The following is a 15,435-nucleotide window of genomic DNA, read 5'->3' as shown; positions in this document are numbered from 1 at the left end:
AAATGTTGTGTTGAGCTAAAGTTTCCGCTACTGAAACTATGCCACTTGGAACTCTGATGAGCTGCATCAGAACCAAGGATGTGACACTGATGACTAACATTCAGTCAACGTTTACTTATTTTTTAAATCTTTTAAAGGGAACCCATTTTCCAGATTTGACACTTGATTCGTTCATTTTTAAACAGTCCAAATACACGTTTTCCTCAGAACTGTACTGTGATTTCTTCCTTTCCACACTGGACTACCTCCTTTAGGGGAAAACTGAATTTAAAACAAGAAAAATGACTGATTTTGAATGCCCCATAACATCAATCTAAATTTATACATTAGGACAGCCATGAGCACTAGTGGTGACCAACTGTTGAACATTTCAATATTGAAAGGGTATGAGAAAGTTGTTCTAAAGATTTATCAAATTAAATGTAGCTCCCCGCCCTTAATCAAAATGCCTTTTAAGATTTGGGTCTTTGAAGAGTGATCCGAGGGTGGCATATCTTCTTTGTTGTGCCTGATCGTTTTTCTTCTTTTTCAAGCAGACAGCCATTTCTTGCATTGCTCATTCTGTTTAAATGTACGCAACTACACTCAACAACCTAAACGTGTGTAAGAATTACATTCAATACAAGCTCAAAAGTTGGTATTTCCTTCCCTTCTGTAGAGAGAAGATGTGGTGGCAAGTGTTTCATTACTTCCAGAGATGACATTTCCTAACAGTTCAATGCAGCTATTAATTTCCATGCCCATAAATTCAGACAGGAGACTGATGATAATACACATCAATGACGGTGAAAGAAAAGGGGGAAAAACAAACACAAAACTATGTTGTGATTTTTCTCTGTGAGTATAAAGTCCACCAAACTTCGAGCCTGTTAGAAATGATGGGGTGTTATTAATTGCAAAAGCACAGACTAAATCAGAAAACTTCTGAGAGTGGAACACACCGTGGCAACCTCAGCCTTCTTCCCAGAAACACAAGGGCATTAGTAGAAAACTTAAAGTGAATGGGTTAGTGGAATGGCCCCCCCCAAATTGTGTTTTTTCTAATTGTGTTAGCAGATGGATGGAACAAAAGTCTTTCTCTCTGTTGAAAGCGATCTACCTGTGGGGCCTCCGGTAGCCTTGGCTATGCTTAGTCTGCTCAGGGGTCGGATTTTTAGGACTGGCTGCATGACAGGGGCCGGGGTTGGCGGGGCGGACTCAGACTCCCCTGCGCAACTAGTGCTACCCCCTACCCCCGGGGAGGGTTGGACCTGCACGGGAGCATGGGGACGAATGGCCACGAGGGGTGGTGGCGAGGTCACGCTGGTATAGAGTGTCGCTGAAATGGTGCAGAGGAGGAAATGAGTAGTAATAAGTCTGAAGATGTTCGAAATATACCTGTCAAGGGGTTTCCTTTGGAGGTGACAGGTTTAAATAATTGGGGGTTACTGTAAGTCTGTTGACACATCAGGAAAAGGTGTTAAAAGAAACTTCAAGCATTTATAAGTAAGAAAAGCGCCTCAAACAAAACCATATTTTTCACTACGCAAAATGTTTTGAATACCCAAGTCTGAGAAGGTACGGGACGAGCACCAGATATGAATGAACACTGACATGAACAACCACACCATGCACAAGCGGCAAGTCGACACAAAGCATGTGAGGCATGAGTGTCAGGCAGCCAACAGAAATCCCAGCGTGTGGCATTCCATGGATGAAAACAATCACGGCGCAATGCAGTGAAAACAGTGAGGGGCCTCTCAATGTCACACAGCTCAACAATCAGCTCTGCTTTGGGCGGCTTATTTCCCAAAACCACTGCTCCTGGCAATCCCTCTGATTTCTCTCACACAGAAGGGAATGAGGGGGAGGTATTTCAGTGACGTACCTGCTGTTGTTTTTGCTACTGGCTCTGTCACCTCTGGTTTCGTGACGCCGGATGTCTTGGAGGGCTCTTTTGGTTTCAAAGGCATTCCTGCTTGCGCTGATGAACTTGAAAGTGCCGAGGTCACCACAGTCTGAACAGAATTGGTCAGGCTAACAGTCACACTGACCATGGGTGCCACAGAGGCAATTGGCTTAGTCACTTGTTGTGAAGTTGTACTAAGGGCCTGGGACAATGGTATCGACATGGTGGTGGAGGCTTGGGATGCTGCCGCTTGCTGCTGCAGTTTCTGTTGCTGTTGGCGCTGCTCCAACTGCTGCCTCTGGAACTGTGCGAGTACTGTCTGAAGCTGCTGTGACTGGCTTGCAGTGCCAGCTGGGCCCGAGGACAGCGACGCCTGCGTCACCGCCTGCGCCAGGGCCTGTATGACCGTCTGCGCCTGGCTCAGCGCCAGGGTAGTGGTGGTTTGGGTCGTTGTTGCTGCTGCTGCTGCTGTACCCTGCTGGAGGATGCCGCGGGGGATCTGCGGCGAGGTGGCCTGCAGGGTCATCTGGATGGGTACCGGGCTGGAGCGCGACTGGTTCTGCTGCTGCTGCGAGACGGCAGGTGAAGAGGCTAGTCGCACGGCAGGTCTCAAAACCTGATGGCCACTGGATGTCTGAACGATTTGGACAATACCACCTGAAAACACATGCACAACTGCAAGGTCAAATATTTCATTGCTACATATAACGGACTACAACAGAGTCCCTGAATTGTACACTCCACAACATAAATGCAAAACTTGATACTAACCAGGCTGGAGATAACCTTTTTAAAAAGACAGCAAACTACTAGAGGGAAAACTTAGTGTTGACAAACTCGCAATGCTTTTCAACGGATTTCATTTATGGCTGTATATCCTCCCCACACAAAATGACAAACATTTCTGTAATTTAAAAGCCGCTTGAGGTAGTGTTCATCTCTTGAATGGACAGCACGGATTTCTATGCATTCAGATGAAAACTGGTCATTCGTTCTTTGCTGATAACCTACACATGAACCAGTAGGCATGTGCCATGTGTCATTCAATGACTCTTGTGAGGTCATTTAAAGATTTATTTACATAGGTCGAGATGCATGTGCCCGTCTCCACTGTCCGTCCTAATTCTGAGTCTTAACATGAAACGAAGAAAACTTGCCCTGCGACATCGGTCTGATTTGGCTGGCCGGCAGTCTGATAGTTGTGCCCGGTCCACCCGACGCACCTTGGAGCTGGACTGTGATGGGTTGTGTGGTTATGAACTGGCCCCTTCCAGCACCAGATGTCTGCAAATACAAAGGCAGAAAGGTGCTGGTTAGGCTGCAGCTATGGAGCAAGTAAATGGAGGTTCCTTACATATTCAAGGGTGAAGTTCTACTACACATGAATACACTGGTGTTTTCAACGTGAACTTCTACAGGTCTACCAAACTTGATCGCATCTGTGCCAAGTCTAACCTCGTGGGAAAAGCTTTCAGAGAGGTATTAAACACTGTCCCGTTGCAGTCTCTTTCTTTTCACAATTTTGACACCTGTCACGTCGCTCGCATCTAACAGCTCCAGACCCACCCAGGCTAACAATCCACATGCAACTCATTCTCTGTGGTATATCACTTATCCTACACAAGACCCCAACTAGCACCGCTCACCTGCTGTTGTAGATAGAACCGCTGCTGCCCAGTGGCTGAGCCTGCTGAGGAGATCACCACCCCTGTGTACCCTGGCAGCTGCTGTAGGGGGGTGCTACTGGGGACCGAGGGGTGCGAGACCAGCGTCAATGAGGGCACACCCGAGGTGGACGTGGTGGTGGCCAGAGACAGAGAAACACTGGGGGAGCTCCTTCCATCTAAGACTATGCCTGTTGGTAGATCACATTTGTCCATTCATCTTTGTATTTTTCAAAATTCTGTCTGCTCACGCAACCTCTGCACGTTCTGCCAAATCCGACAATGTGCTATGCACACGTGGTACACTCTCCGTGCTTGAATGGCCTCAGGTATGTCAACTCCATGTAAAGTTACGGCATCTGGGTTAAGCACTAGATATATCCCATGCAAAACTAAACATGGCATGACACCTATACAGGCTCAAAATGAGTTATTGTAACACTCAAATAAAATTCTGTGTCATTTCTAATGTGATTTCATAATTGAGAACGACGCGCCTGATATTGCACAATTCACATTCAGCACCAGCTATTGAAAAACCCAACTGACTCATTACGGCTGGACCAACAGAATTTCCAAAGTCTCTGCAGTTAAGAATGTGCTGTTGGCAATAAACTGCTTTAATCATTTACACTTCCTATCTGAGACAACTGTGGTCTTGCACAAACCTTGCTGGGTTGAGCCTGTCTGCCTCAGCACCTGCACCCCTGACGACGATCTCACTAGCACATGGCTTATGCTGGGTGACGACCGCCCTCCAGACGCTGTGTTTGCCTGCGCGGCCACCACGGCCGGCGAGGCCCTGCCTAGCACTGTGGCCGGCCCTGACGCAGCAGTAGCAGCTGGCCCCGTGGTCTTGGGCTCCTTAGGGGTCTGGTGGCTGGCCGGTGGGGGGAAAAGCTTGCCCGGCTTGATCCTTATGGGCTGAGGTCGGGGCGCTGGCTCTGGGGTAGAGTCGATCTCCTCTATCAGGGGGCGGGGTGTCTGCAGCTGCTTAATGCGGTGGGCAGCATAGGCTGGTAGGAAGAGCTCCAGACTTGCTATGCATGTGTCAAGGGTGTTCAGACTGACACGCTGCAGGGTAATTGAATGGAACAAAACTTTGAAAGATACAGAGGCAAGTGACATATTGAACATTGATCACCGAAGGTTCCTTCAACACCATTACCGCAAAAAGGCCACAAACTAGGGGTACATTCCTCTCACCAAGTTCGTCACCATTTTCTAGCTTTTCAAAACCAGCATTTCACCAAGATATCAATAAAATAATAGTTTCCTTGTTTTCACATGATATTTAAGATATAACCAAGGGAGACAGTTACAGTGTGGTTTGCCTACTATGAGCTCCTCTTGCTTTAAACAAGCCCACAACGTAGCTAGTGGTATTAGCTCAAACTAAATGGAAAGGTAACTACTTAGCCCACACTGATTTACGCACAATGTGGTCCACACTAGTCCCCAACAGAATTTCTCTCACCTTGAGTGGGTCCCATTCCAGGGCCTTGGTGATCAGCGAGGCTGTGTAGTAACAGATCCCCTCCATCTGGAAGGGGGACTGTATGGGCCGGGGCTCAAACAGGTCCGGGTGGTTGCACACCTTGCGAAGCTGCATCAGGACGTTGATGACGCTCATGAAGTGGCCAGAGGAGAGGGTTTCTCTGGTCCTGGGAGACAAGGAAACATCAAGGAAAGTGGAAAACAAAAAGACGTGAAAACCTGCAATCCTCTCCATTGAGGTTGTATCTGTACAACTTTCGCAGCAAGTTCCAAGTCACAGAAATCAGTCTTGGCCTTGACTGCAGTGCATCAATCATCTACTTACTTGGCTTGTGACATGAAGTCATCGTAGAGAAACCGCTGTCTCCGGGATAGACGACACCTCACCAGGTGCTCATACTTCTGGGGAAGTTGGTGCTCTACTTCAGACTTGAGACGACGAAGGAGAAACGGTCTTAGAACCTACAAAACCACAAGCAAAAGCAGAAAATGCACTGATGCGCCCTCAACAGAAATACGGTTACTTTCACCACCCGAGTCCCACCTTGCCAAGTGAACCAAAAAACCTACCTCTGAAAAGTGCAACAAAGTGCTGTGTGGAAGGAAGCATCCTGTTGGGCTTTAGCAGTCAACAGAATTGCCAGTATACAGTGCAATAAAAAAAATCCACTACGGTGTCATACTTTCTAGACTTGGACAGATTTTTTTCCATTTGATTTCACAGAATTTCACAAGATGCCCACAGAAAAACCTAACAGAGGGTAGGGTTGAAGGATCTGGTCAACATCTGGTCTAATAACCCGAGAGGTTTTACTCCTATCTTTGGCTTCACACTTCAGTTTCATAAACTTAGTTGTGACCACTTCGGCTCAATCCATAAGCTATGCTACAGAAAAACCCTCTCTCTCAGATGGGAGTCTGATATCCGAAGTACTTTTAACTGGATCCAAAAGTTTGACACCGACAGTGAAACATGCCAGGGGTTAGAGATGGTAGCCCAACATGTGGACAAATACACTGTAACTATTCCATGAAGGGGCTTACCTTGTGCAAACGTCTGATCAATCCCTCGTTGTACTCCTGCGTGCCCTCGATCATCCCACTGAGTGGGTTGGAGAACCATTCCCGGAACTCCCGGTGGGAGGCAAAAACGTGGGGCATGAGGAAGTGCATGAGGGACCACAGCTCCATCAGGTTGTTCTGCAGCGGGGTGCCCGTCAGCAGGAGGCGGCGCTGGCTGTTGAAGTTGAGAAGAGTCTGCCACCTGGAGAGCCAAGCGGGATACGTGATCAGTGTCTTCTAACAGAAATCTATGCATGTAACATACCTGCCGACATTGAAACATCAGAAATCGGAACACCCATTGTTAAGAGCCCATAGCAAACATGCAGCCGTACGAGAGAAGCTATACATGCATGTACATAATGTGTAATACTTGCCATTTTGAAATAACAAGAGTGCCCTCCTTTTCTGTAAATAGCAACCTTCTATCTTGCTATAGAGCCATCTTTTGCCAGGATTTTTTTCTTTTCATAGAAATTGGAACACTTGTTTTTTACGGTCTGAAATGTGAAAAACTGGGGAAATTCTGATTAAAATTGGAATGGTCGGCAGGTATGATGTACGGTTTAAGGAGAGATACTTCAACTGACACATAGCTCCATCTGAGAAAGATGCCAAAAATGTAATAAAACTAGTAAATTCTTTATCACATTCCACAGAAATTCCTTCACCCTTGCTCTTGTTTTCACTCTAATGCACTCCAATATTCCTGTTAAAAAAACTGGCTATACATGGCCCTCTACTAACGGCCGCACCACTTCAATGGAGAAACTGTGTACACTTCAAGGAACTGCAAAAAAAACTGGAGGTCAACTTGGTCCAGCTAGTGTATTACACTGATAAGCAAAGCCACATGCCACAATCCTCTTGAGTACACTGGAGTGTTCTTCTATTGGGCTGTGCAGTAAAATCACTCCACTGGTAATGCAAAGAATCCTCCAATGCACGCCGGATGCAGTGCATTGGCTGGTCCTACTGACTTGCAGTAAATTGCTCTTATAGAGCGAGGGTTAACCTACTTTCTAAACAGATTCATCACATGCTAGAGGTGGGTGGCCAGAAAAACTGCCAACGGAGTACCCTCTGAGAGTTCGCCCACAGGGTCTTGCTATGGTTAGTACTACCAGTCTCTGGGCTTTTCCTACCTCTGTGACTTGAAGTTCTTGATGTTCTGAGCCTCATCAAGAACCAGGTACTTCCATTTTTTCCTCCGGAAGGACTGGTGGTCTTGGATGACCAACTTGTAGGAGGTGATGCAGACATGGAAGGCATTGCTCTTGGTCCAACCCTGAAAAGAGCAGGGTGCATTTTAAACACTTCCATGAGTGTTTTTAGCAATACGACACATTTCCATGACTTCCGAAACCAACATTTACGAGTCCATAAAAATGCCACGTTAAGCAGAAATGGTTAAAGAAGTGTATCTAGCATATCTACGCTCCCCTGCCATGACCAGGCGAGGGAAGCAGCAGGTGGCTAGAAGAAGGCTTTTATCTCCGAGGTGGATAGCACCGTTATGCCAAATGGGTCACAGCACACAGTACGCGATCCTCGTCAAAATAAGGACACAATACTGTGGTTCTGAACAACTTGAGGTATTATAAGCTTTTGACCACACACTGTACTGTGCGATTAAGCGATATCCGCAGCTATCATAGAGATGCGGAGCAAATAAAACACACGCGGTAATCCTAACCCTCCTCAATCCTCCAAAATCCTTTGGGCGGCATTGGACGATTTTGGAGGACTGAGGGTGAATGACAAAAGTGCATGACTGATTGTGAAGGATGCCATGTGTGAAGGTCATGGGTTAGACCTTGTGTTGTTTTTGCTTAGTCATGCATAAATTCAGCCCGGTATTCCTTTTGAATCAACCGCACTGCTCAAGAATGCCATTCGTACTGCCTCAACATCATGACAGGAATTGCCGGAGGATTTTGAAGGATTGAGGCAGCAGGCACACCTTCAAGTAACATTTTCAAGAAATTTTGGAGGATCCTACAGGATTGAGGAGGGTCCCTAGCAAGAAGGGCCAAGGGGTTAGGGTTAATGAATCCCAACATAACATCATACAAATATCAGCGGACAGCCAGTCACAAGAGTATGCCATGAACACTTTTGGCTGGTGCCCGTTTACACAGCTTTCCATGTTAAGAGCTACGTACAGTGTTATTACTCCTGCATCAAATTCTGTATTTCAAAAATGAGAAAAATGGGCCTTGCAACCTCACACATTACCCCTCCTATGGTTTTACAGCACAAATGTGCATAAATGCCCACAGTCACTGGTGAGCATGTATTTTCTATATGGAACTCAAACATGCACAGGTTCAGTGTGTACACAGTAGGTTGTCAGCACAAAATGACCAAGGGTCTTTTGTGCAGTCCTCTTCACTGCATTTGGTTTACTGCACAATTATGCACATGAAACAGTGACGCACAGTTCTTGGGCAGCACAAAAGTGCAATCTGATATTCCTCTGAGGGACTGTTGGTGCAGTGCACAACACGACACAGCTGTGCTTCATGGAGGTGTTTACCAAGTGACTCAAAGAGTGACTTCCACATAGGAGGGTTAACCTTCATAAACACAGATGTGAACTAAAAAGAATGGCGACTGAGAATACCTGTCTCTTCTGCTTGCGCTCCTTCTGAGAGCCAAAGTATGTCAAGATCTTGAAGCCTGGACACCACTTCTTGAACTCCATCTCCCAGTTCAGCATGACGCTGGTCGGCACCACAATCAAGTGTGGACCCCAATTTCCTGCCATTAGTTATACAAATTAACATTTAGCACAGTTCACAAAGAACTATGCAGTCGGGCAAGTGTTGAAATGTAAAGCTAGGCTTGTTAGGACGGTCCAATCCAGATCAAGCAAACTATGGGACTGGATCCCACAAAATGAGTCTGAAGACCATTTTTCAGTGACGAGACCGAGTGAGCAGAGTTCTGATGACAAAGGGCATGACAAAAATGACAAGGGTTCCTACTGACATGCACGACTCTTACAAGGCTATATACTGTCAAAAATCCTCTGATTTATGACATGATTTTACACACACCCTAGGGGGTTCGGGTTAATTCACAAGTGGCTTTAGTGACTTGAGTCTCATTTTGTTACGTTGCTAACTCGCACAACAATGAAACCACCTCAACAACCATCAATACCTCCAGTGGCCAGCACTGGGAGAAGGCTGTCTACCCCGACAGGAGCCATGGGCTAGTTGGTGGCTATCCCATGGGTTTTATGAGGTAGTGTTGCTCTTTCCCTGAGAATTTAAATCCATGGTGAAAGACGGGAGGCTATCAACATGGGCGTTGAAGGGAATTCAATGTTTTAACGTGTGAAAGTAAAGCGAGGACAACTGGCATTATTTAAGAGAGAGCTAAGACTGTCCAACATTTGGAGTAAGATGGGACTCAAGCCCAAACTGTTTTGACTACCGGTCAAAAGCAACGGCCAAACTGAATGGCAAACAGGAATACAATTTCGTGTAAGAACCTTTGCCTTTGACGAGTATGAGTGTTGACTTAAACAATGTAATAATACTCTGCAATATAATCCCTAAAATTATTTGTAAAAAGGCTTAACTTTAACACCCCCCCCAAAAAAATTACGGAAACACTTGACAGGATTTTTGTGGCAAGACTCGTTTCAGACACAATCTCTGTCTGGCCCAAGTTACGGTTCTCCCACTGGCCAAGACATGGACAAGTGTCTCCCCACCCTAACACGGACTCTACTTACCTGCTTCACATGCCAGGTGAGCCAGCAGGGCGATGGTCTGGATGGTCTTCCCCAAGCCCATCTCGTCAGCCAGGATGCCGTTGAGTCTCTTGTCGTTCATAGTCACCAGCCAGTCTAAGCCGATGTGCTGGTACTCGCGCAGCTTGTGGCGCAGAAGGAAAGGCACGGGGGTCTTGACCTAAAAAAAATGTGGACGAAGTCATCACTGCTATTAAACACTTCATGCCGGGGAGCCCGGTACTGGAGACATTGGCTGTATATGCATGGTCGGGGTACTTGAAATTGGAACAAAGGAACTGGGCCTTGTGATACAGTAAAGCCTTGTAATACATAAAATAAAATTTTGGAGGATTTCAGAGGATTGAGGGAGAATCAAATTCCCCCCCCCCAAATTGGACGATTCTGGAGGGTCCCTAGCAAAAAGGGTTCAGGGGGTTAGGGTTAACCATGCCAAAGCCATAAAAATGTGCACTGTTATGTGCTTGTGTGCTGTGTACCTCAGAGGCACTTCACACTGTTCTGGCATGGGGACGTGCGGACCCCTCTAAACTCTCCACACTATGCTGGCGTACCAATGACTCCACAATACGTTGCATTCACCCACCCATAAATTACAGCATGGGCTTGTAAGGACATTTCCAGAGCACTGGTCACGAGCGATTCAAAATATAAGAGCATCTATGATATATTCAGTACTTGGGCATCACTGATGTGGGACATCTAAAAACTTGTTTTTCTGAGTTAAACATGTGATGTTCTGCAAAAGGTATATCACTCAGACCCCACCCACTAAATTTAACCTTCTGAACTCTGAGCAGGCCATCACACTGAATAGCATAGAATGACTTGCATCATCTTTTCCTGGAGTGGGTCACATATTACACAGAATGAGGTTGCTTTAGGGTGCTCATAGGTTAAAAACGAACCAGTGTGGTAGACAGCGTGTAGCCTGTGGGTTGCAGGCTCTGTGCAGCCGCCGCTATGTCGGTGATCTCCTTGTTGGGCCCCGCATCCTGCGACGGCTCCTGGGCGGCTGAGGCTGATGGGGCTGCCGGTTCCTCGTTCTCCTTGTGAGGATTGATGAGGTACTCCATTCCGACATCTGTCAACTCTGCCTCCTCATCTGACGCTGTGCCATCTTCTTCTTCTGGATAACAAAAAAAAAATTCTATTTTAACGCTTGTCACTTTTTGTAAGATTTTTCAAACTGAATAGCTTTTTATGAAAAGGCTTTTCAAACTAAACTTTAAATCAATCTTTTACACCAACATTCATGGTGGTCTTGAAATACCAATCTTTCAAAAAATTGTTTTCTCATACATCAGCTGTGGGGCCTATTTCATAGAGCTGCTTAAGCACAAAATCCGCTTAAGCGCGAAAAACCTTGCTTAAAAAACAAAGGTTACCAGCTTAAAATCTATGTGATTGTCTTGTTAACAAAACAACAGGTGAATACCATTACAAAACAACATACATCACGTGGAGTTTTGGCTGGTAACCTGATTTGTCAAGCAAGGTTTTTTCACGCTTAAGCAAATTTTTTGCTTAAGCAGCTCCATAAAATTGGCCCCCGTGGGCACACCAAGTTCTTTCAATTCACAAGAACATAACAATTTGAATTCCCATATTAAAGACCCTATTGCTATACCTAGCGATCCTGGGCAAGCTTTCACATAGCCCCATCATCTCTGGAATGGACTGGTTCCTTTATGCCCTTCTTATCCTTCGAAAACAGGGTATTAGTGCAAGACATCTCTAATATAAGAAATTAAAAGCTTGTCCCCGAACCACGAAGTACAGCAACTGTGTCTATAGCATGGAGAACTCAAATTGTTATGTTCATGTAAATTTAAAGAACTCTGCGTACCAGATTTTATTCAAATTTAACTGTAAAATTCAAATTATGCCGTAAAATTCTGGCAGATTTTAAATGGCCTACCTTCAGTTTCTTCCTCTTCCTCTTCTTCATCTTCTTCATCTTCCTCATCCTCGTCATCAGACACCGGCATCTCAAAGTCCTCCTCGTACGCCCCGCCATACTTCTTGATAAGCTCCTCGATGCTCATCTCCCCCTCGGCCTCCAGCTCTGCCACCTCGGCTGAGTGGTCCACAGTTCCCTCTGCCTCCTCCTGCTCCTCTAGTGTCTCTTCGTCATCTGGCACTTGGTGGGAAAGAAACAGATGTTAGAGAGTTGGGAAAAACTGCCACTGCCACGGGGTAAACGCAGAGATGTCAAGAGATCCAGCAAATATCTGGCACAAGGGGCCGCACTGGCAATAAACTACTTTGACTTTTCCAGGCTCTGCATGCCAAATTAGGCACTGATGGCTATGATTATGTGAATTTTGAACTTGTTTTGTTTTTTGTACAAGGTGCTAGGAAAGTACCAAAACCTGAATGGATTAACCTCTAAAATTCCACAATTTTGGGGTGAAAATCTTGAAATCCAGTAAAACCCTGAGACACAACCACCAAGTGCTGTCTTATCAGCTGAACACATGGGGTCTGTTTGGCACAAAAAACGTAGAGATTTCGATTGTACTGCTGTATTAAAAGAAAAAAAAAGAACGGTTCACCAATGCCAAGATATTAAGAAGTAATTACATTCTTCCTCTTCATCATCTGTTGAAGGCATGAACTCATCGTCAGCTGTGGCTGCCTTGGGGGGACTTCCCTCAGCTTCTTTGGTCTATCCACACACAATAACAACAAAATTACAAAAACACTAAGAAACTGCTCCCAGTATTTCAGTCAGCTTTGTGTGAAGCGAGCTGACGGAAAAACAATCACCCTAAACCACAGATGGTATTTTATCCATGCGCTGATCAACACTACAGTAATCACATGTGGGTATCTCAACTACTCATGTTCTGCACTCGTGCGCAGATCACGCGTGGATATCCAGTTCAAACACCAAAAAAAAAGCAAACCAGCGAGTGTTAGTATTCTGTCTGCTCACCACTTCACTCAAGTCTGCCTCTTTGTCCTTTCCGGATCCTTCCTCCTCACTTCCCTTCTCCACCCTGTCGCCCGTCCCGACCTCGCTTGTCTCGCTAGGCCCAGCAGCCTGGTCTCCCGCCTCGTCTTTCCCTTCCAGCATCTCTGGCGGCAGGCTGCCCAGGAGGTCCTCCAGGGGCACCTGGCTCTCCTTCTGGAGCAGCTCCAGCTCCTTCTGGTGGGCGTCCTGGTCCTGCTCCGCCTCCCGCTCTTCCACGTCGATGGTCTCCTCATCGTCCGTGTCTTCTCCCTCGGGCTGGAAGTCTGCATCTGAATACAGAGATGTTTTTGCTACTCATGTAAAGCTCTGGTCTAGAAGAACGTGTGACATGATAGGCCTTTTAAAATGAATTGCCCGATGGAACCGATTGGAGGATTAGCTGCCGCTTACAAGACTGGTATGTTCACATTAGTAGACTTTGAGAGCATAGCCAATCACCTACTAATAAGAAAAAACTGCAACTCAAGGAGGCTCTTTAGCAGCTGTTTTTCATTTAGTGCACATCTAAGAACATGTACACAAAATACTCTGCATCTGATGGTAAACCAAAAACACAATTCAGATTTTCCAGGAGAGCACAACCGAGACACTTACCATCCCCCACTGCCAGTGGCCCTGGGTCTGATCTTGGGCTGGAGGCCACGGAGCCCTGCAATGACGAGCCAGCAGTGGTGAGGTTGAGTCCCTCTGTCAGCCAGGAGGAATACTTCTCTGTCTGGCCCACAATGTAGTCAAGCTGCATGTCCATGGCTTTTCGGCGCCTTTCCTCCAGCCGGCTCTGCTGCTTGTATTGCACTACCTGCATGACAACATGCACAAAGATTCAGGGGACCAGACAGAAAGTGACATCTTTGCTGGCAAGATTTCCTCTGAAGTTAATCAACTGTTTCGGCCCCACACCAGGATATCTCAAGGCTATGTCACATGACTTATGACCTACATCTGAGGATAACTCTTCGCAACACACACTCGGGCATATTACCGTTACATTCATTAACCCTAATCCCCTAGGCTCCTGCACTAGAAAGCATACTGAACCTCACAAAATCCAACAGGTATATGTACTTGTCTATGTACTTGTACATGCGGGTTAGTGTACCAAACCTGATAAACTCCAACAGAATGAGCCCGTTGGGAGTTTGAGTGATATGGTATGGATGGGTCTATGCAGTATAGGATGACTTGCACTGAACAGTACCAAACCTGACAAAATAAAGCATAGTCCAACAATTGGTACAGCAAGCCAGACACTGCACACAATGAACCCTGTGTGTCCCAACTCACACAGAATCCAACACCATCTCCCTGGGCCTTTCACCCCAAGTGTCACAAAATTCAACAACAAGTTCCTCAGGTACGGTACCAAACCTGCCAAAACCTCACAAAACCTGCTGTTGGAGTATGGCAGGTTTTGGGCAGTTAGGGTTAAACCAGCCTGTGCAAAATCAAACGAAGACATGTGAAGCATTTACTCCACAATTCCACGAACATTTATGCCTGCTACCTTTTCAATGTTTGACCAGAACGTCTTGATCTCCTTGGCAATGTTGGCCGCGATCCTTCTCAGCTTCTGTGTCTCTTCCCTTTCAGCCTTCACCTCCTTGGCATGCTTCTCCTGGTGGTGTCTAGCTACGGCTCGCACCAACTGCAAAGTGAACGAAATCAATTCCACTCAATGTTCGATAGCATGTAACTCTACTCAAGCTTCCACATTCCCGTTGCCTCTTTTCCAAGTGGGGACTATTGTGAAGCTGGTGCTTATGATGCAAATTCGGCCTTTTCATTTCTTGGCAACACACAAAGGCCAATCACCATATATACAAGAGCCAGGGTATGCCTTCTTTCACTGTGTTCGCTTGAGCGTGGGCTGAAAATAATAGCTGAAAAGCGAGCTGAGGATCTCAATTTTTACAGTGGCTCTTACCGTCATCCGTTCAGAAGGGGTTAACGTTAATGGTCCACATAATTTTGCCATTATTATAAATCAACATAAAACCTTTTTAAAGAAATCAGGAAAAATCGAAAGCCATTCCCTGAGACACCCAATTTAACAATCGTTAAGATGGTAGTACTGTTGCTAAGTGATGTGGTTCCAAAATCAGCACCTTGATTGGTCCACAAAAATGTTGGGGCATTCCAGACATTGCAACTGGCCAATCTACACATGGAGCAAGACCCAAGACAATATCTTGTTGATTGCCTTTGTAAAGATTTCGTGGTTTCCTTGATCATTGTTTAGTCTTTCCTCGAGACCCCAGTGCTGAATGGCAGATCGTGCTGAATGGGTCTTCTTTAGGGTAAGCGTTCTGTTTATCAAGTCCAAAATTGTGGAAGGGTGGTCTACAAAAATAATCACTGACGCCCGAAACTGAGACTGATAGCCACGCGAAGTTCCCAAGTGTACAGGTTGAAAATGTAAAAGGCAAAATGGACCCCGAAAACTGGTTTTAAAAGGGCTTGGTTACTAAGTCCTGTAGTGCTCCTCAGTAAATTTTCGTGCTGCAAACAAACTGCCGAACCGAACTAAAAATCATCAAACATGGCACTTTCAAACCAAACCAAACTTGATAATAAAGCC

General features: G+C 45.9%; 1 protein-coding gene across 2 annotated transcripts in view; it reads right to left on the bottom strand.

Moving 5' to 3' along the window:
* Positions 1-15,435, bottom strand: part of LOC110980705 (uncharacterized) — a 43,128-nt gene that overhangs the window by 13,948 nt on the left and 13,745 nt on the right. Inside the window, exons 8-24 of one of the 2 annotated variants that reach the window (XM_022237610.2) lie at positions 14,362-14,502; positions 13,452-13,656; positions 12,819-13,126; positions 12,464-12,548; positions 11,799-12,020; positions 10,786-11,006; positions 9,860-10,037; positions 8,738-8,874; positions 7,257-7,399; positions 6,094-6,313; positions 5,375-5,511; positions 5,030-5,216; positions 4,221-4,626; positions 3,535-3,743; positions 3,046-3,172; positions 1,868-2,545; positions 1,100-1,318 (exon numbers count right to left, since the gene is read on the bottom strand). In XM_022237610.2, coding sequence (XP_022093302.2) covers positions 1,100-1,318; positions 1,868-2,545; positions 3,046-3,172; positions 3,535-3,743; positions 4,221-4,626; positions 5,030-5,216; positions 5,375-5,511; positions 6,094-6,313; positions 7,257-7,399; positions 8,738-8,874; positions 9,860-10,037; positions 10,786-11,006; positions 11,799-12,020; positions 12,464-12,548; positions 12,819-13,126; positions 13,452-13,656; positions 14,362-14,502 — 3,823 coding nt within the window. The remainder of the gene's footprint in view (positions 1-1,099; positions 1,319-1,867; positions 2,546-3,045; positions 3,173-3,534; positions 3,744-4,220; positions 4,627-5,029; positions 5,217-5,374; positions 5,512-6,093; positions 6,314-7,256; positions 7,400-8,737; positions 8,875-9,859; positions 10,038-10,785; positions 11,007-11,798; positions 12,021-12,463; positions 12,549-12,818; positions 13,127-13,451; positions 13,657-14,361; positions 14,503-15,435) is intronic. The other variant, XM_022237611.2, reaches the window with a different exon arrangement.

Source organism: Acanthaster planci, linkage group LG09, assembly GCF_054643075.1.
Source record: "Acanthaster planci isolate LZ-2023a linkage group LG09, COTS_SCS, whole genome shotgun sequence".
NCBI classification, from domain to species: Eukaryota; Metazoa; Echinodermata; class Asteroidea; order Valvatida; family Acanthasteridae; genus Acanthaster; species Acanthaster planci.
The sequence above is the reverse complement of the archived record's forward strand: the minus strand, read 5'-3'. Positions and strand labels throughout refer to the sequence as shown.